This window comes from Ascaphus truei, chromosome 9 (assembly GCF_040206685.1).
Source record: "Ascaphus truei isolate aAscTru1 chromosome 9, aAscTru1.hap1, whole genome shotgun sequence".
In the NCBI taxonomy this organism is placed as follows: domain Eukaryota; kingdom Metazoa; phylum Chordata; class Amphibia; order Anura; family Ascaphidae; genus Ascaphus; species Ascaphus truei.
Window position 1 is genome coordinate 465,985 of NC_134491.1, and position 16,805 is coordinate 482,789.

General features: G+C 50.6%; 1 protein-coding gene across 8 annotated transcripts in view; it reads right to left on the minus strand.

Annotated features, from left to right (window-relative positions):
• NPAS3 (neuronal PAS domain protein 3) overlaps positions 1–16,805 on the minus strand; it is a 414,873-nt gene that overhangs the window by 153,122 nt on the left and 244,946 nt on the right. For 7 of the 8 annotated variants that reach the window (XM_075613155.1, XM_075613156.1, XM_075613153.1 and 4 more), the window contains one exon: positions 13,637–13,719. In XM_075613155.1, the coding sequence (XP_075469270.1) occupies positions 13,637–13,719 (83 nt within the window). The remainder of the gene's footprint in view (positions 1–13,636; positions 13,720–16,805) is intronic. The other variant, XM_075613154.1, reaches the window with a different exon arrangement.

Below are 16,805 nucleotides of genomic sequence, written 5' to 3' on the forward strand. Positions count from 1 at the left end.
GCCCAGGACATACCTGAAAACGAGAGGGAACTCTCAATGTAATACTTCCTGGTAACACATTTTATAAATAAATAAAGTAGTAATATCAGTTATAAAAGCCGTGTCTGTGCTGAAACATGTGTGCCACGCGTTAATGGCCATATAGTGGTACTCTTAGTATTCACTGTGCACGCAGCGCTCTGCAGAATATGCATCATTGTTAGTGAATCACTGCCCTGCAGAGCTGACAATCTAAGCTGAATGTTCACTTGCTGCCCCTCTGCCCTCTCCCCTGCTTGTGTCCAGCTCCTCACCACTTCTTTGGCTGGATCTCCTCTCCCCCTCTCTTTATTTATTTTTTCGGGGGGGCACTTATAATTCATGCAGTGGTTCTAGCTCTTGTCTGCATTCTTAATGCTCCTTATATCCAGCCTGCCCCTCTTTACACAAACACCGCCATGCTAATCTGCCGGAGCTGACAGACAGGATGCTCTGCTCCCTGAATATCATTTAGATAATTAAAAATGACAGCTGAATCTCGCCCGCTGCCGACCTCTGGACCCTCCCCACCTCTCCTCCTCTCTCCCCACCTCTCCCCCTCTCCCCCCCTCAGGAGGACAGAGGCTGACTGATTGCTGTCAGTCAGAAGCCGGGGTCAGGGGGTAGAGGAAGAAGTCCACCAGCCGTGAACTCTGACCCTCGGCGTGGCTCTGAAATAGATAATGACCTTGAGATGCTATTAGACTTTAAAAGCAGGCAGCGGGCTCAGTGCGCCCTCCCTGGGGGGCTCACACGTAACACCTCACCCTTCCCGCTCACTCACAGGTCACGGGGCTTCGCCGACATTGTGAATGCTCAGTGCCAAGGTGTTTGGGCTCATTTTCCTGAGTTTTTATTTTGCCGAAATTTGTTAACCCTGTTATGGCAGGAAGAGTCTGTAGGGTTGGAAGAAATCTCAACACACTGCACAGGAACCAGGTCTAATGCAATGATACTGTAACACAACACACTGCACAGGAACCAGGTCTAATGCAATGACACTGTAACACAACACACTGCACAGGAACCAGGTCTAATGCAATGATACTGTAACACAACACACAGCACAGGAACCAGGTCTAATGCAATGACACTGTAACACAACACACTGCACAGGAACCAGGTCTAATGCAATGATACTGCAACACAACACACTGCACAGGAACCAGGTCTAATGCAATGATCCAGTAACACAACACACTGCACAGGAACCAGGTCTAATGCAATGATACTGTAACACAACACACTGCACAGGAACCAGGTCTAATGCAATGATACTGTAACACAACACACTGCACAGGAACCAGGTCTAATGCAATGATACTGTAACACAACACACTGCACAGGAACCAGTTCTAATGCAATGATACTGTAACACAACACACTGCACAGGACCCAGGTCTAATGCAATGACACTGTAACACAACACACTGCACAGGAACCAGGTCTAATGCAATGACACTGTAACACAACACACAGCACAGGAACCAGGTCTAATGCAATGATACTGTAACACAACACACTGCACAGGAACCAGGTCTAATGCAATGATCCAGTAACACAACACACTGCACAGGAACCAGGTCTAATGCAATGATCCAGTAACACAACACACTGCACAGGAACCAGGTCTAATGCAATGACACTGTAACACAACACACAGCACAGGAACCAGGTCTAATGCAATGACACTGTAACACAACACACTGCACAGGAACCAGGTCTAATGCAATGACACTGTAACACAACACACAGCACAGGAACCAGGTCTAATGCAATGACACTGTAACACAACACACTGCACAGGAACCAGGTCTAATGCAATGATACTGTAACACAACACACTGCACAGGAACCAGGTCTAATGCAATGATCCAGTAACACAACACACTGCACAGGGACCAGGTCTAATGCAATGATCCAGTAACACAACACACTGCACAGGAACCAGGTCTAATGCAATGACACTGTAACACAACACACTGCACAGGAACCAGGTCTAATGCAATGATACTGTAACACAACACACTGCACAGGACCCAGGTCTAATGCAATGATACTGTAACACAACACACTGCACAGGAACCAGGTCTAATGCAATGATACTGTAACACAACACACTGCACAGGAACCAGGTCTAATGCAATGATACTGTAACACAACACACTGCACAGGAACCAGGACTAATGCAATGATACTGCAACACAACACAATGCACAGGGACCAGGTCTAATGCAATGATACTGTAACACAACACACTGCACAGGAACCAGGTCTAATGCAATGATACTGTAACACAACACACTGCACAGGACCCAGGTCTAATGCAATGATCCAGTAACACAACACACTGCACAGGAACCAGGTCTAATGCAATGACACTGTAACACAACACACTGCACAGGAACCAGGTCTAATGCAATGATACTGTAACACAACACACTGCATAGGAACCAGGTCTAATGCAATGATACTGTAACACAACACACTGCACAGGAACCAGGTCAAATGCAATGATACTGTAACACAACACACTGCACAGGAACCAGGTCTAATGCAATGATACTGTAACACAACACACTGCACAGGAACCAGGTCTAATGCAATGATACTGTAACACAACACACTGCACAGGAACCAGGTCTAATGCAATGATACTGTAACACAACACACTGCACATGAACCAGGTCTAATGCAATGACACTGTAACACAACACACTGCACATGAACCAGGTCTAATGCAATGACACTGTAACACAACACACTGCACAGGAACCAGGTCTAATGCAATGATACTGTAACACAACACACTGCACATGAACCCTTTCTAATGCAATGATACTGTAACACAACACACTGCACAGGAACACTTTCTAATGCAATGATCCAGTAACACAACACACTGCACAGGAACCAGGTCTAATGCAATGATACTGTAACACAACACACTGCACAGGAACACTTTCTAATGCAATGATCCAGTAACACAACACACTGCACAGGAACCAGGTCTAATGCAATGATACTGTAACACAACACACTGCACAGGAACCAGGTCTAATGCAATGATACTGTAACACAACACACTGCACAGGAACCAGGTCTAATGCAATGATACTGTAACACAACACACTGAACAGGAACACTTTCTAATGCAATGATCCAGTAACACAACACACTGCACAGGAACCAGGTCTAATGCAATGATCCAGTAACACAACACACTGCACAGGAACCAGGTCTAATGCAATGATCCAGTAACACAACACACTGCACAGGAACCAGGACTAATGCAATGATACTGTAACACAACACACTGCACAGGAACCAGGTCTAATGCAATGACACTGTAACACAACACACTGCACAGGAACCAGGTCTAATGCAATGATACTGTAACACAACACACTGCACAGGAACCAGGTCTAATGCAATGATACTGTAACACAACACACTGCACAGGAACCAGGTCTAATGCAATGATACTGTAACACAACACACTGCACATGAACCCTTTCTAATGCAATGATACTGTAACACAACACACTGCACAGGGACCAGGTCTAATGCAATGATACTGCAACACAACACACTGCACAGGAACCAGGTCTAATGCAATGATACTGCAACACAACACACTGCACAGGAACCAGGTCTAATGCAATGATACTGTAACACAACACACTGCACAGGAACCAGGTCTAATGCAATGATACTGTAACACAACACACTACACAGGAACCAGGTCTAATGCAATGATACTGCAACACAACACACTACACAGGAACCAGGTCTAATGCAATGATCCTGTAACACAACACACTGCACAGGAACCAGTTCTAATGCAATGATACTGTAACACAACACACAGCAAATGAACCAGTTCTAATGCAATGATCCAGTAACACAACACACTACACAGGAACCGGTTCTAATGCAATGATCCAGTAACACAACACACTGCACAGGAACCAGTTCTAATGCAATGATACTGTAACACAACACACTGCACAGGAACCAGGTCTAATGCAATGATACTGTAACACAACACACTGCACAGGAACCAGGTCTAATGCAATGACACTGTAACACAACACACTGCACAGGAACCAGGTCTAATGCAATGATACTGCAACACAACACACAGCACAGGGACCAGGTCTAATGCAATGATACTGTAACACAACACACTGCACAGGAACCCATTCTAATGCAACGATTCTGCAACACAACACACTGCACAGGAACCAGTGGTAATGCAATGATACTGTAACACAACACACTGCACAGGAACCGGGTTACAGTGTTATACAGAGAAACAAAAATGTATTAAATATCCAAGGATAGGTAATGTGCGTACATCAGGGAAATAGTAAAACAGCATTTCATGGGACAAGTTACCCATACGCCACACCAACATGAAGATCTGGACAATCACGGATCATCAGTCATCAGGCTCCACAGGTAAGGACAATCACAGGTCACCACAGTGATGAAGCTGGTCCACAGGTGGGGTGCGGGGAGGGCAGCAATCAAGTCCCAAATATCAAAGTCCCCCAGAGGCAAGTCTCAGTCCATCTCTACCACGGCAAACTGACTCCACGTGTAGCTCTGGGGCTTCCGTCGGCGCTCGAGTGACGTCTCTAAGGGGCGTCGCGCCGAAATTGACGGATCCGCAAGGGGAGCAGGGTGGAGTGATAGGAGTTTGGGGGACTAGAGGTAAACTCAGTATCTTGAATAAAAAGCTAATTCGGAATGATGACGTCACTCGAGCGCCGACGGAACTTGTGCCATGAAACGCCGTTTTACTATTTCCCTGATGTACGCACATTACCTATCCTTGGATATTTAATACATTTTTATCCTTGATTTACTTCACTATGAGCGTTGTGCGCTGTTTTCTTTTTGTTTCTCTGTTTTAGCTCCTGGTGGCGTTGAGCCACCCCTCATTCAGCTGCAGACGCTCTTTCACCAGTTCAAGTAAAATGTTGTATATTTGTTATCACTAATATTATTTTAGTGCACTTTCACACCCTTCAGAGCACTGTTTATGGTTGCGCACTGATTACTCCTCTTATATACAGAGAGGCTGTGCACGGCCCCAGCAGGGAAGGGGTTACAGCGTTATATACAGAGTGAGCCTGCGCAGGGCTCTGTCAGGGAAGGGGTTACAGCGTTATATTCAGAGTGAGCCTGTGCAGGGCTCCGGCAGGGAAGGAGTTACAGCGTTATATACAGAGTGAGCCTGTGCAGGGCTCCGGCAGGGAAGGGGTTACAATGTTATATACAGAGTGAGCCTGTGCAGGGCTCCGGCAGGGAAGGGGTTACAGCGTTATATACATAGTGAGCCTGTGCAGGGCTCCGGTAGGGAAGGGGTTACAGCGTTATATACAGAGTGAGCCTGTGCAGGGCTCCGGTAGGGAAGGGGTTACAGCGTTATATACAGAGTGAGCCTGTGCAGGGCTCCGGTAGGGAAGGGGTTACAGCGTTATATACAGAGTGAGCCTGTGCAGGGCTCTGGTAGGGAAGGGGTTACAGCGTTATATACAGAGTGAGCCTGTGCAGGGCTCTGGTAGGGAAGGGGTTACAGCGTTATATTCATAGTGAGCCTGCGCAGGGCTCCGGTAGGGAAGGGGTTACAGCGTTATATACAGAGTGAGCCTGCGCAGGGCTCCGGTAGGGAAGGGGTTACAGCGTTATATACAGAGTGAGCCTGTGCAGGGCTCCGGTAGGGAAGGGGTTACAGCGTTATATACAGAGTGAGCCTGTGCAGGGCTCCGGTAGGGAAGGGGTCACAGCGTTATATACAGAGAGGCTGTGCAGGGCTCCGGCAGGGAAGGGGTCACAGCGTTATATACAGAGAGGCTGTGCAGGGCTCCGGTAGGGAAGGGGTCACAGCGTTATATACAGAGAGGCTGTGCAGGGCTCCGGCAGGGAAGGGGTTAGCTCTCAGCGCACTGCTGCTGCCCGTATTGATCCTGCTCTGTGCCCTGCGGAGGGGGCGATGATACATGATGCTGAGCTGTGTTTCCATAGGAGCTGTATTGATGAGTCTAGCAGCTAAAACACAAGTATTTAACTCCTGACCTTGTGTGAGCAGCGCTGCTCCCCCGGGGCTCACACACCGGCTCTGCCATATATCAGGGGGAGCGGTGCCCTGCCGCAGGGCACTGCCCCTCTAACCGCAGGGCACCGCCCCTCTAACCGCAGGGCACCGCCCCTTTAACCGCAGGGCACCGCCCCGCTAACCGTAGGGCACCGCCCCTCTAACCGCAGGGCACCGCCCCTCTAACCGCAGTGCACCGCCCCTCTAACCGCAGGGCACCGCCCCTTTAACCGCAGGGCACCGCCCCTCTAACCGCAGGGCACCGCCCCTCTAACCGCAGGACACCGCCCCTCTAACCGCAGGGCACCGCCCCTCTAACCGCAGGGCACCGCCCCTCTAACCGCAGGGCACCGCCCCTCTAACCGCAGGGCACCGCCCCTCTAACCGCAGGACACAGCCCCTCTAACCGCAGTGCACCGCCCCTCTAACCGCAGGGCACCGCCCCTCTAACCGCAGGGCACCGCCCCTCTAACCGCAGGGCACCGCCCCTCTAACCGCAGGGCACCGCCCCTCTGACCGCAGGGCACCGCCCCTCTGACCGCAGGGCACCGCCCCTCTGACCGCAGGGCACCGCCCCTCTGACCGCAGGGCACCGCCCCTCTGACCGCAGGGCACCGCCCCTCTGACCGCAGGGCACCGCCCCTCTGACCGCAGGGCACCGCCCCTCTAACCGCAGGGCACCGCCCCTCTAACCGCAGGGCACCGCCCCTTTAACCGCAGGGCACCGCCCCTTTAACCGCAGGGCACCGCCCCTTTAACCGCAGGGCACCGCCCCCTAACCGCAGGGCACCGCCCCGCTAACCGCAGGGCACCGCCCCTCTAACCGCAGGGCACCGCCCCTCTAACCGCAGGGCACCGCCCCTCTAACCGCAGGGCACCGCCCCTCTAACCGCAGGGCACCGCCCCTCTAACCGCAGGGCACCGCCCCTCTAACCGCAGGGCACCGCCCCTCTAACCGCAGGGCACCGCCCCTCTAACCGCAGGGCACTGCCCCTCTAACCGCAGGGCACCGCCCCTCTAACCGCAGGGCACTGCACCTCTAACCGCAGGGACACCGCCAACACGTGGGAGGAAGATACTACATAGCACAGCGCTTTACAGCAGAGGTGTCGTCATAAGGGGCTGTTCTTATACCGGGTTACTCTCATAGAAAGTGGCACGTCTGGGCTGTAAGGAAATGCTCTTATATGGGGGTGCTCTTATAACAGGGGTTACTCATAGGAAGTGGCACGTCTGGGCTGTAAGGAAATGCTCTTATATGGGGGTGCTCTTATAACAGGGGTTACTCATTGAAAGTGGCACGTCTGGGCTATAAGGAAATGTTCTTATATGGGGGTGCTCTTATAACAGGGGTTCCTCTAATTGAAAATGGCATGTCTGTGCTAATAGGAGGTCTTCTTAGAATAAGTGTTCCACTTTTTGGAAGGTGCACACCTTGGCTATAAGGAGGTGTTCCTATAACAGGGTTTCTTCTAAAGAAAGGTTCCTGTGGTGGCTGTGAGGAGATGTTCTTATAACAGAGGTAGGGAGGGGCACGTCAGGGCTGTAACATGTCCCAATCAGGTGACAACAACCCCTTCTACAAGAATGGGCATGTGGAAGCCATGCAATGCTCTTATAAGGGAGGTGTTTTATAACAGGGATGCTTCCTATAAGAGGGCAAATTGGAGCTTTCACAAATGTTTTTATAGCAGGAATTCCTACTAAAGGGCTGCACAGATATGTTAGTATATGGATAGGCATACACACATTAGGGCTGAGGGGTGTTCTTATATAAGGGGTGTGTATCGCAGGGATTATCTTTCAATAATCTCCCCAAAACTGTTACATCAATATTTCTCCCGGACAGAGCTGGAGATGTACCAGTGCGGTGAGAAGGGAGATAAGAAAGTGGGGAGTTATCACACTGGTGGGGTTTTAGAGGGAGTGGCAGACAGCAGCAAGACACGGACCATCCAATCCCGGATTAGTGGGAAGGGAGATTCATTACAGGTCTCCAGCACTTACAGAGCTAACTGAAATCCCCAAATGCGTAATTGTCCCCCATGCTACATCGTATTGTAACTGTCTCTGTCCCCAATGCAGCTTCTCACTAGTACTGTCACTCCCCCTGTCTCTGTCCCCGACACTCCCCGTGCCCCCTGTCACTCCCTGTGTGCCACTGTCATTGTCCCCCTGTCCCTCCCTGTGTGCCACTGTCATAGTCCCCCTGTCCCCGTCACTCCCTGTGTGCCACTGTCCCTGTCCCCCTGTCACTCACCCTGTCCCTGTCCCCCCGTCACTCCCTGTGTGCCACTGTCCCTGTCCCCCTGTCACTCCCTGTGTGCCACTGTCCCTGTCCCCCTGTCACTCACCCTGTCCCTCTGTCACTCCCTGTGTGCCACTGTCCCTGTCCCCCTGTCACTCCCTGTGTGCCACTGTCCCTGTCCCCCTGTCACTCCCTCTGTGCCCCTGTCCCTGTCCCCCTGTCACTCACCCTGTCCCTGTCCCCCTGTCACTCCCTGTGTGCCACTGTCCCTGTCCCCGTCACTCCCTGTGTGCCACTGTCCCTGTCCCCCTGTCACTCACCCTGTCCCCCTGTCACTCCCTGTGTGCCACTGTCCCTGTCCCCCTGTCACTCCGTGTGCCACTGTCCCTGTCCCCTTGTCACTCCGTGTGCCACTGTCCCTGTCCCCCTGTCACTCCCTGTGTGCCACTGTCCCTGTCCCCCTGTCACTCCCTGTGTGCCACTGTCCCTGTCCCCCTGTCACTCCGTGTGTGCCGCTGTCGTTCTCCTCCTGTCACTGTCCAAGCCTCTGTATTAGGGAGACTGCAGGAATCTTGTTGTTTCTCCCGGAGGAGGAGATTGAGCTCTGTCCCGCAGGGGCCCTCCTCTGCTGCCTCATTGGTGAAGCATGAAAATGCCTATCTTAGGCGACACTGACGTCACGCTGCAGTCGCTGGAAAAATCAAATTGAAGTGACTTCCAGCGATCAAGTCGTCGCATCGCGCCTACTATAAGCACACGTGACGGCGTCAATACATTTGTTTTGACGCGATGTCGCGTCGCTGATGCCTGCACTATAAGTGCAGCCTTAATCAGTGAGCGACGGAGAGAACGACAGCCAGGGGGGGGGCTGCTACAGGTGTCATAGGAAGGGGGCATGCAGCTAGCCTTTGCACCTCTAGGGCTGAACAGCCAAGGCTGCGGCCATAGTGCGCGGGTGACAGAGCTCAAGGAGGCGTGCGCGCCTGTCGCCTGAGCGTTCGGTGTTCTCCGTTGATGCGCACAATGGGGAGGCGTGGCCATGACGTCATCAGGCTCAGCAATTGAAGTTCGCCCTCATTGCTTCAAACTTGGCATGTGATGCAGCCGTCACGCAAAAAATCTAATGGATTTGTCTCCTCCAAATCCTGCCGTGCAGCTGCATTATCGCGCGTAGTATGGCCGGGCTGCTTCATATAAATGTTTTTGTTCGTGCCGCGCGCACCATGTCTGCATCTTAAGGATGGCTTCCGGGATACAGAGCCTAGCACCTCTAGGGCTGGACAGCTCGGACTGTTCCAGGGATACAGAGCCTAGCACCTCTAGGGCTGGACTGCTCAGGGACTGTTCCAGGGATACAGAGCCTAGCACCTCTAGGGCTGGACAGCTCGGACTGTTCCAGGGATACAGAGCCTAGCACCTCTACGGCTGGACAGCTCGGGGACTGGAACAGGGATACAGAGCCTAGCACCTCTAGGGCTGGACAGCTCGGGGACTGTTCCAGGGATACAGAGCCTAGCACCTCTAGGGCTGGACAGCTCAGGCACTGGAACAGGGATACAGAGCCTAGCACCTCTAGGGCTGGACTGCTCAGGGACTGGAACAGGGATACAGAGCCTAGCACCTCTAGGGCTGGACAGCTCAGGGACTGGAACAGGGATACAGAGCCTAGCACCTCTAGGGCTGGACTGCTCAGGGACTGGAACAGGGATACAGAGCCTAGCACCTCTAGGGCTGGACTGCTCAGGGACTGGAACAGGGATACAGAGCCTAGCACCTCTAGGGCTGGACAGCTCAGGGACTGGAACAGGGATACAGAGCCTAGCACCTCTAGGGCTGGACTGCTCAAGGACTGGAACAGGGATACAGAGCCTAGCACCTCTAGGGCTGGACAGCTCGGACTGGAACAGGGATACAGAGCCTAGCACCTCTAGGGCTGGACAGCTCGGACTGGAACAGGGATACAGAGCCTAGCACCTCTAGGGCTGGACTGCTCAGGGACTGGAACAGGGATACAGAGCCTAGCACCTCTAGGGCTGGACAGCTCGGACTGGAACAGGGATACAGAGCCTAGCACCTCTAGGGCTGGACTGCTCAGGGACTGGAACAGGGATACAGAGCCTAGCACCTCTAGGGCTGGACAGCTCGGACTGGAACAGGGATACAGAGCCTAGCACCGTGAGGTTTGGACAGCTCGGACTGGCAGAGATATATAGAGCCCAGCACCTCTAGGGCTGGACAGCTCAGGGACTGGCAGAGATATAGAGCCTGGCACCTCTAGGTCTGGATAACGGGATACAGTGTGATACACAGGCACTGATTCCTAATCACTACTCCTCCCTGCACTGACCACTTACTTAGATGCAAGGGATGCTGGGAGTTCTTGCTCTGTTCCCATACAACCATAAACTGGTAGGTATATGTAGTGTGTGTATAACTGTGTGTTTATGTGTGTGTGTGTTTATGTGTGTGTGTGTTGTTTCCAAGCTGCACACACTGGTCTGTACAATGATGGATATATAGCTGATTGGTCCCCACACAGGAGTAGCTTCGGAAGCACTGGTATAGGACAAGCTGATGCCCTATTAGCTAATCCGTGTTCTCTGATCCTCTAGTTCCTGCCCCGGCTGACACCTCCCAGACACACATCTCCTTGCTCTGGCCACGCGTGGATTTAATAGCCGTGCAACACGGAAAAATTAAGTAATTTTAATTATGCCTCCAAGTTATTTACTGCAATTAAGCCCATTTATCATATGCAAATTAGTGCAAACGGGTCTCATTAGTTAGTAAATTACTCAATATGAGCCGAACAATGTAGCACTCCAGTTTGTAATGAAAAATCCCTGTAGAGGCGAGCAGGATCAATTAAGCTAATTTGCATATGCAAATATATTCACTTTTGCCATTTTTCTATCTTTAGTTCCGTAATTTGGGATGATTTTCCCTTCCAGGTGCTATTTTGTTCTGCAAATCAGCCCCCGCTGTGAGAATCTGTTAGATACCCCGGGAGGGTCAGTGCGCGCGCGAGGTGCACAAGTAACGCAGAAAATGCACAGAATGGGGGACATTCTTTATGGGCAACAAGGGTTCCAAAAGCAATAAGGCACTCAACTAGTTGCATCACCCTGACTGCCAAATAACACCTTTAAGAGTCACCCCCTGACTCATAACAGTCACCTCTAGGATCAAAGTGCAAAGATACAGATGTAGACACCTCTAGGACTGGCTGTCCCATTAGGGGTTGTAATGATAGGCAGATTGTTGTAGGAACACAGAACCAAATCACCTCGAGGACTAGTTGCCGATTGGAGTGTGTGCTGGCTTATGAGAGCCAGACACCTCTAGGAACAGATAGCTTGGAGTGTAGGCACACAAGAAAGAGAGGGAGCCTGGCACCTCTATGACCTTTATCATTAGGGGATAAGTGCAGAAACACATATAGAAATGTTCAGGGGATGCACAGCCGGCACCTGCTTTAAGACTGGGTGCGGGGACACGCTGCATTATGACCACCCCCCACCCATCACTCCCTGCCCTCTCATGGCTCCCAGCCGCCTGTGGGACTTTATCAATCACTGGCAGGCGCTTGGTTTAAATGTCAGCGCTGGGGCTACAGCCATCCATTAAACTGACGACTCATCACAGGAGCAGAGGAAAGAGCAGCGAGGGTTAACTCCTTCACTGTGCTGCAGCCTCCCGCATTGTGTAGCCCCTTACAAGCCGGAGGGGACAGCAACGCATTGCTGGGGTTAACTGCTAGGACTTCTGAAGTATGAGTAGCTCAGCATTTATAGTGCTGGTCACTGAAGTGGGAGGGCCCTGTTGCATACTAAGTCCTCTCTTTAAACTGTCTGCCCAGTGCTAGGGAAGATATCAGCTCCATTTAAATGAATGGGACTAAAAGGTTCTCCAGCGTGAGGAAGACGGCTTCAATAGGAGTTTTTGGGCACTAGTGCTGTTATTTCTTCTCCCTGGGCAAAAAAATAAATAAACGATATATATAGATTGTCACCTCTTCTGGGCAGTATATCAAAATCTATGTACATTACTAATGCTATATCAGACTGTATCTCCAAAGGGGGAGAGAAAAGGAGGGAGGGGGGAGGAGAGAAGGAGGGGGGAGGAGAGAAGGAGGGGGGAGGAGATAAGGAGGGTGGGGAGAGAAGGAGGGGGAGAGAAGAAGGGGGAGAGAGAAGAAGGGGGAGAGAGAAGGAAGGGGGAGAGGAGAGGGAGGAGAGAAGGAGAGGTGGGAAGAGAAGGAGAGGGGGGAAGAGAAGGAGAGGAGGCAAAGAGAAGGAGGGGGATAGGAGGGGGCAAAGAGAAAGAGGGGGGAGAGGGGCAAAGAGAAGGAGGGGTAGAGAAGGAGGAGGGATAGGAGGGGGAAAAGAGAAAGAGGGGAGAGGAGGGAACAAGGAGTGGGGGGAGAGAAGGAGGGATGATGGGAGGGATGATGGGGGGAAGGAGTAGGGGAAGAGAAGGAGCGGAGAAAGAGGGGGAAGAAGAGAAGGAGGGGGCCAAGAGAAGGAGGGGGTGAAGGAGGAGGGGGGGAGTGAGGGTGTGCGGGGAAGTGAAGGAGGGAGGGAGTGAAGAGGGGGGAGGGAGCGAAGCACATTTCAGAGATAGAGAAGTGTTAGGCCAAGACGTTCTCTGAAGCTGGAGAGTGGTAGGCTCAGGGGAAATGTGAGGAGGTCCTTCTTCACTGGTGGTACAGGCTAATACAGTCAGGGAACTAAAACACTTGGGATAGATATAAGGGGATCCTGAATATGAAAGAAACCAAAAGATCAAATAGGGTCTGAGGTCTTACAGCAGATATAAGAATAGGCAGGCACGGGGGCTGGCGCAGTGGGTCTTATCTGCCATTTGTTTTAATTCCTAAAAACAAAAGAGGCATCTTCTCATTACTAGATTCAGGGTAATTCGCTGGAGCGGACAGTCCTGGCACATCCATTGCTGCACAGTCTTACAGGTGTTCCACTTAATAACAAGCAGCCGTGTTGCAATACAGCACTCAGCTACCAAACACCTTCTCTCTATATCACAGCAGCACCTTCCCCAGAATATTGGCGTGTACACACCGAACTCTGCCCCCGGGATCAAGCTGGCCACAGGAAAGGGAAGGGTATGTGTAATCTGGTACACAGCATTTTGTGGGGTGGGACAGTGTGCCTGCCCGGTACACATGGCAGTAACAGGGACGCCATGCATCAACAGCTCTTTGGGTGTCTTACCATGGGGACATACAATAAAGCAAAGCTCCTTACCTGCAGTATGTGACTCCCCAGGTGCAGCTCAAACACATCAACAGCCACAGAACTGGGACTCCTTCTCCTCTGGGACCCTATAACTAAAGAGAAAGCCACGTGAGAGACAGAAGGTGCGTCCGACAGACAGAGCGGTCAACAGGTACACAGAACCCCACTCACATGCGCCTGGATCACACAGCTGCTATGCTAAGCTCCTCAGGATAGAGACCCCATGTAACACTGTTCCAACTGATGTCTATAGCATTTAGCTCTATATTAATCTTGCGTTCCTTCATTTGAACCAATGTGTTTTCCACAGCACTGAGTATGTTTAGTGCCATGTAAAATGACAGAATAATAATAGTCGGTATACAAGTGGAGCAATCTGTTTAATGTTAAAGCAATATAACTAAAGATGGGATGCTATGTACAGCACAAGACACACCGAATGTATTAAATTATCAGCCAATCATTATATTTATTTATATTTATTATTATTATATATTTATTTTATATTTATATTATATTTTCAACATGCCAACTACCCAAGGGTTTCATAGAATCAATACGGTGAGTAACTGCAGCTTAAAGCAGCGCGCTGATCAACAGCTTTATTTGTGTTACTTACTCACCCCTTTCCAGATCTGGTTTTTATTTTTTTTAAGTCTGATGCTTCGTTCAGGAGATATAAGTGTTTGAAATATTATGTGTTCGGGAGGGTAAAATGAAGCTCTCCCCAGTGTCCAGTGCCGTCTAAAGGGCACCATGGTAAAAATCACACTAGAAAAAGAAAGAAGAAAAGAGCAGGACGTGCTCAGGGGGCAAATACTGCTAGCATTGTATGATATAAACTCATAACGCTGAAGAGATTTGGAAAGCTTGGAAGGTGTCAGCTTTCCTCATGTTTAGGGAGATTGTTCTAAGACAGCGGTCCCCAAACTTTCTTACAAAGCGCTCCCTCTGCTAGAAAATATTTGTCCCGCGACCCCTAATGAATAAATCTTATTGCCGACTCCTCAGACTATCGCTCACAGAACTGTGTGACCGATCCCAGGCAGTGTAGTGTCCTGAGCTCTTGGGGGGACGCACGCTTAATAAGGCCACAAACTGCCCCTGTGTGTGCAGGCAGCATGGGGTATAGCTGTCACTCACTGCGGGAGCTTCCAAAGTCATGCCCCACAATGCCTTGCCACTCTGGGCATAAAGCATTATGGGAAGCGACTTTGGAAGCTTCTGTAATTGACACATATCACCCACACTAAGGTGCCGTTTGGGACCTTATTGCGTGCACAGTCCCCACAAGGGGGTCAGGAGCTGGATATATTGTCTAAATTTCCTGCCCCTAGGCATTTCCCTGTGTCTGCCGCCTCCTTTCTGCCACGCCCCTGCTCCTTTGGAATCCCGGCGGCAAATGACACTGCAAAGTCACCAATGTGACGCGGTGCGTTGCCATGGAAACGTGACGTCATTGCCATGGCAACGAGACACCGTGTGACGTCACGGCGGGGGTGTCCACAGCGTCATTTGATGCCGGGATTGCAAAAGAGCAGGAGCGTGTCCAGAAAGGAGGCGGCAGACACAGGCAAGTAGCTTCCCATTAGATCCAATAGGCCCAACATAGTTACATATATACATAGTAGATGAGGTTGAAAAAAGACGTACGTCCCTCAAGTTCAACCTATGCTAAATTTAGACAACAGATACTTTATCCTATATCTATACTTACTTATTGATCCAGAGGAAGGCAAACAAAAACCCCATTAAGGGGAAAAATTAATTCCTTCCTGACTCCAAGAATTGGCAATCGGATTAATCCCTGGATAAACATCCTTCCCATGTACAGTACCGACACACTTTATTGCAGTGTGGTCGGTACCGCAAGCCGGGAGATTTCCCGGCTTGCTAGTGGCCGCCCCTCGGCGTGCCGCGCGTCATAGACGCGCGGTCACGCGTCTTCGGGAGCGTGCGCCCCCTGCACGCACGTCCAGGGGCTCCCCGAGGGAGCCCTGGTGTCCCGCGATCGCGGGACAGCGGCAGGGGGTTCCGGGGGACCCGGCGGACCCGGCAGCGGTAGGGAGAGCGCCCCGATCGGAGGGCGCTCTTCCGCTGCTTCGGCGCGCGCCCGTCACACTCGGGCGCGCGCCAGGCTACTGCTGCGGCCAAGAACGGGCAAATGCTCGAATAAACTTGGCCGCAGCAGTATACTTATTTGGTATATCCCTGTATACCTTTCCCATCTAAAAAGACGTCCAACCTTTTTTTGAACAAATCTATTGTATCTGCCATCACAGTCTCCATGGGTAATGAATTCCACATTTTAACTGCCCTTACTGTAAAGAACCCTTTCCTTTGTTGCTGGTGAAATTTCCTTTCCTCCAACCTTAAGGGATGGCCCTGAGTCCTTTGTACTGCCCGTGGGATGAATAGTTATTTTGAAAGCTCCTTGTATTGGCACTGAATATATTTGTATATAGTTATCATATCCCCTCTTAGACGCCTCTTTTCTAATGTAAATACATCTAATTTAGCTAGCCTCTCCTCATAAGTTAGAATGTCCATCCCCTTTATTAATTTGGTGGCTCTTCTCTGCACTCTCTCTAGTTCCATAATGTCTTTTCTTAGGATTGGTGCCCAAAATTGTACTCCATATTCAAGGTGTGGTCTTACTAATGCTTTGTAAAGGGGCATAATTATGTTTACTTCCCTTCCATCCATTGCCGTTTGATGCAAGATAAGATCTTGTTTGCCTTTGCAGCTACTGCATGACATTGGGCACTATTGTTAAGCCTGCTGTCTACAAGCACTCCTAAATCCTTCTCCATCAAGGATTCCCCCAATATATCTCCATTTAATTTGTAAGTCGCCTTTTTATTCTTGCATCCCAAATGCATAACCTTACATTTATCTGTATTAAACCTCATTTGCCATTTACACTGCCCACGTTTCCAGTCTCTCCAAGTCCTTCTGAAGAGAAATTACATCCTGCTCTGATTCTATTACCTTACACAATTTAGTATCATCAGCAAAGATGGAGACTTTGCTCTCGATCCCAACCTCAAGGTCATTAATAAACAAGTTAAAAAGCAGGGGTCCCAGTACCGATCCCTGAGGTACTCCACTCACGACTTTAGCCAACCTGAAAAAGTTCCATTTATGACAACCCTCTGTTGTCTGTCCTTTAACCAGT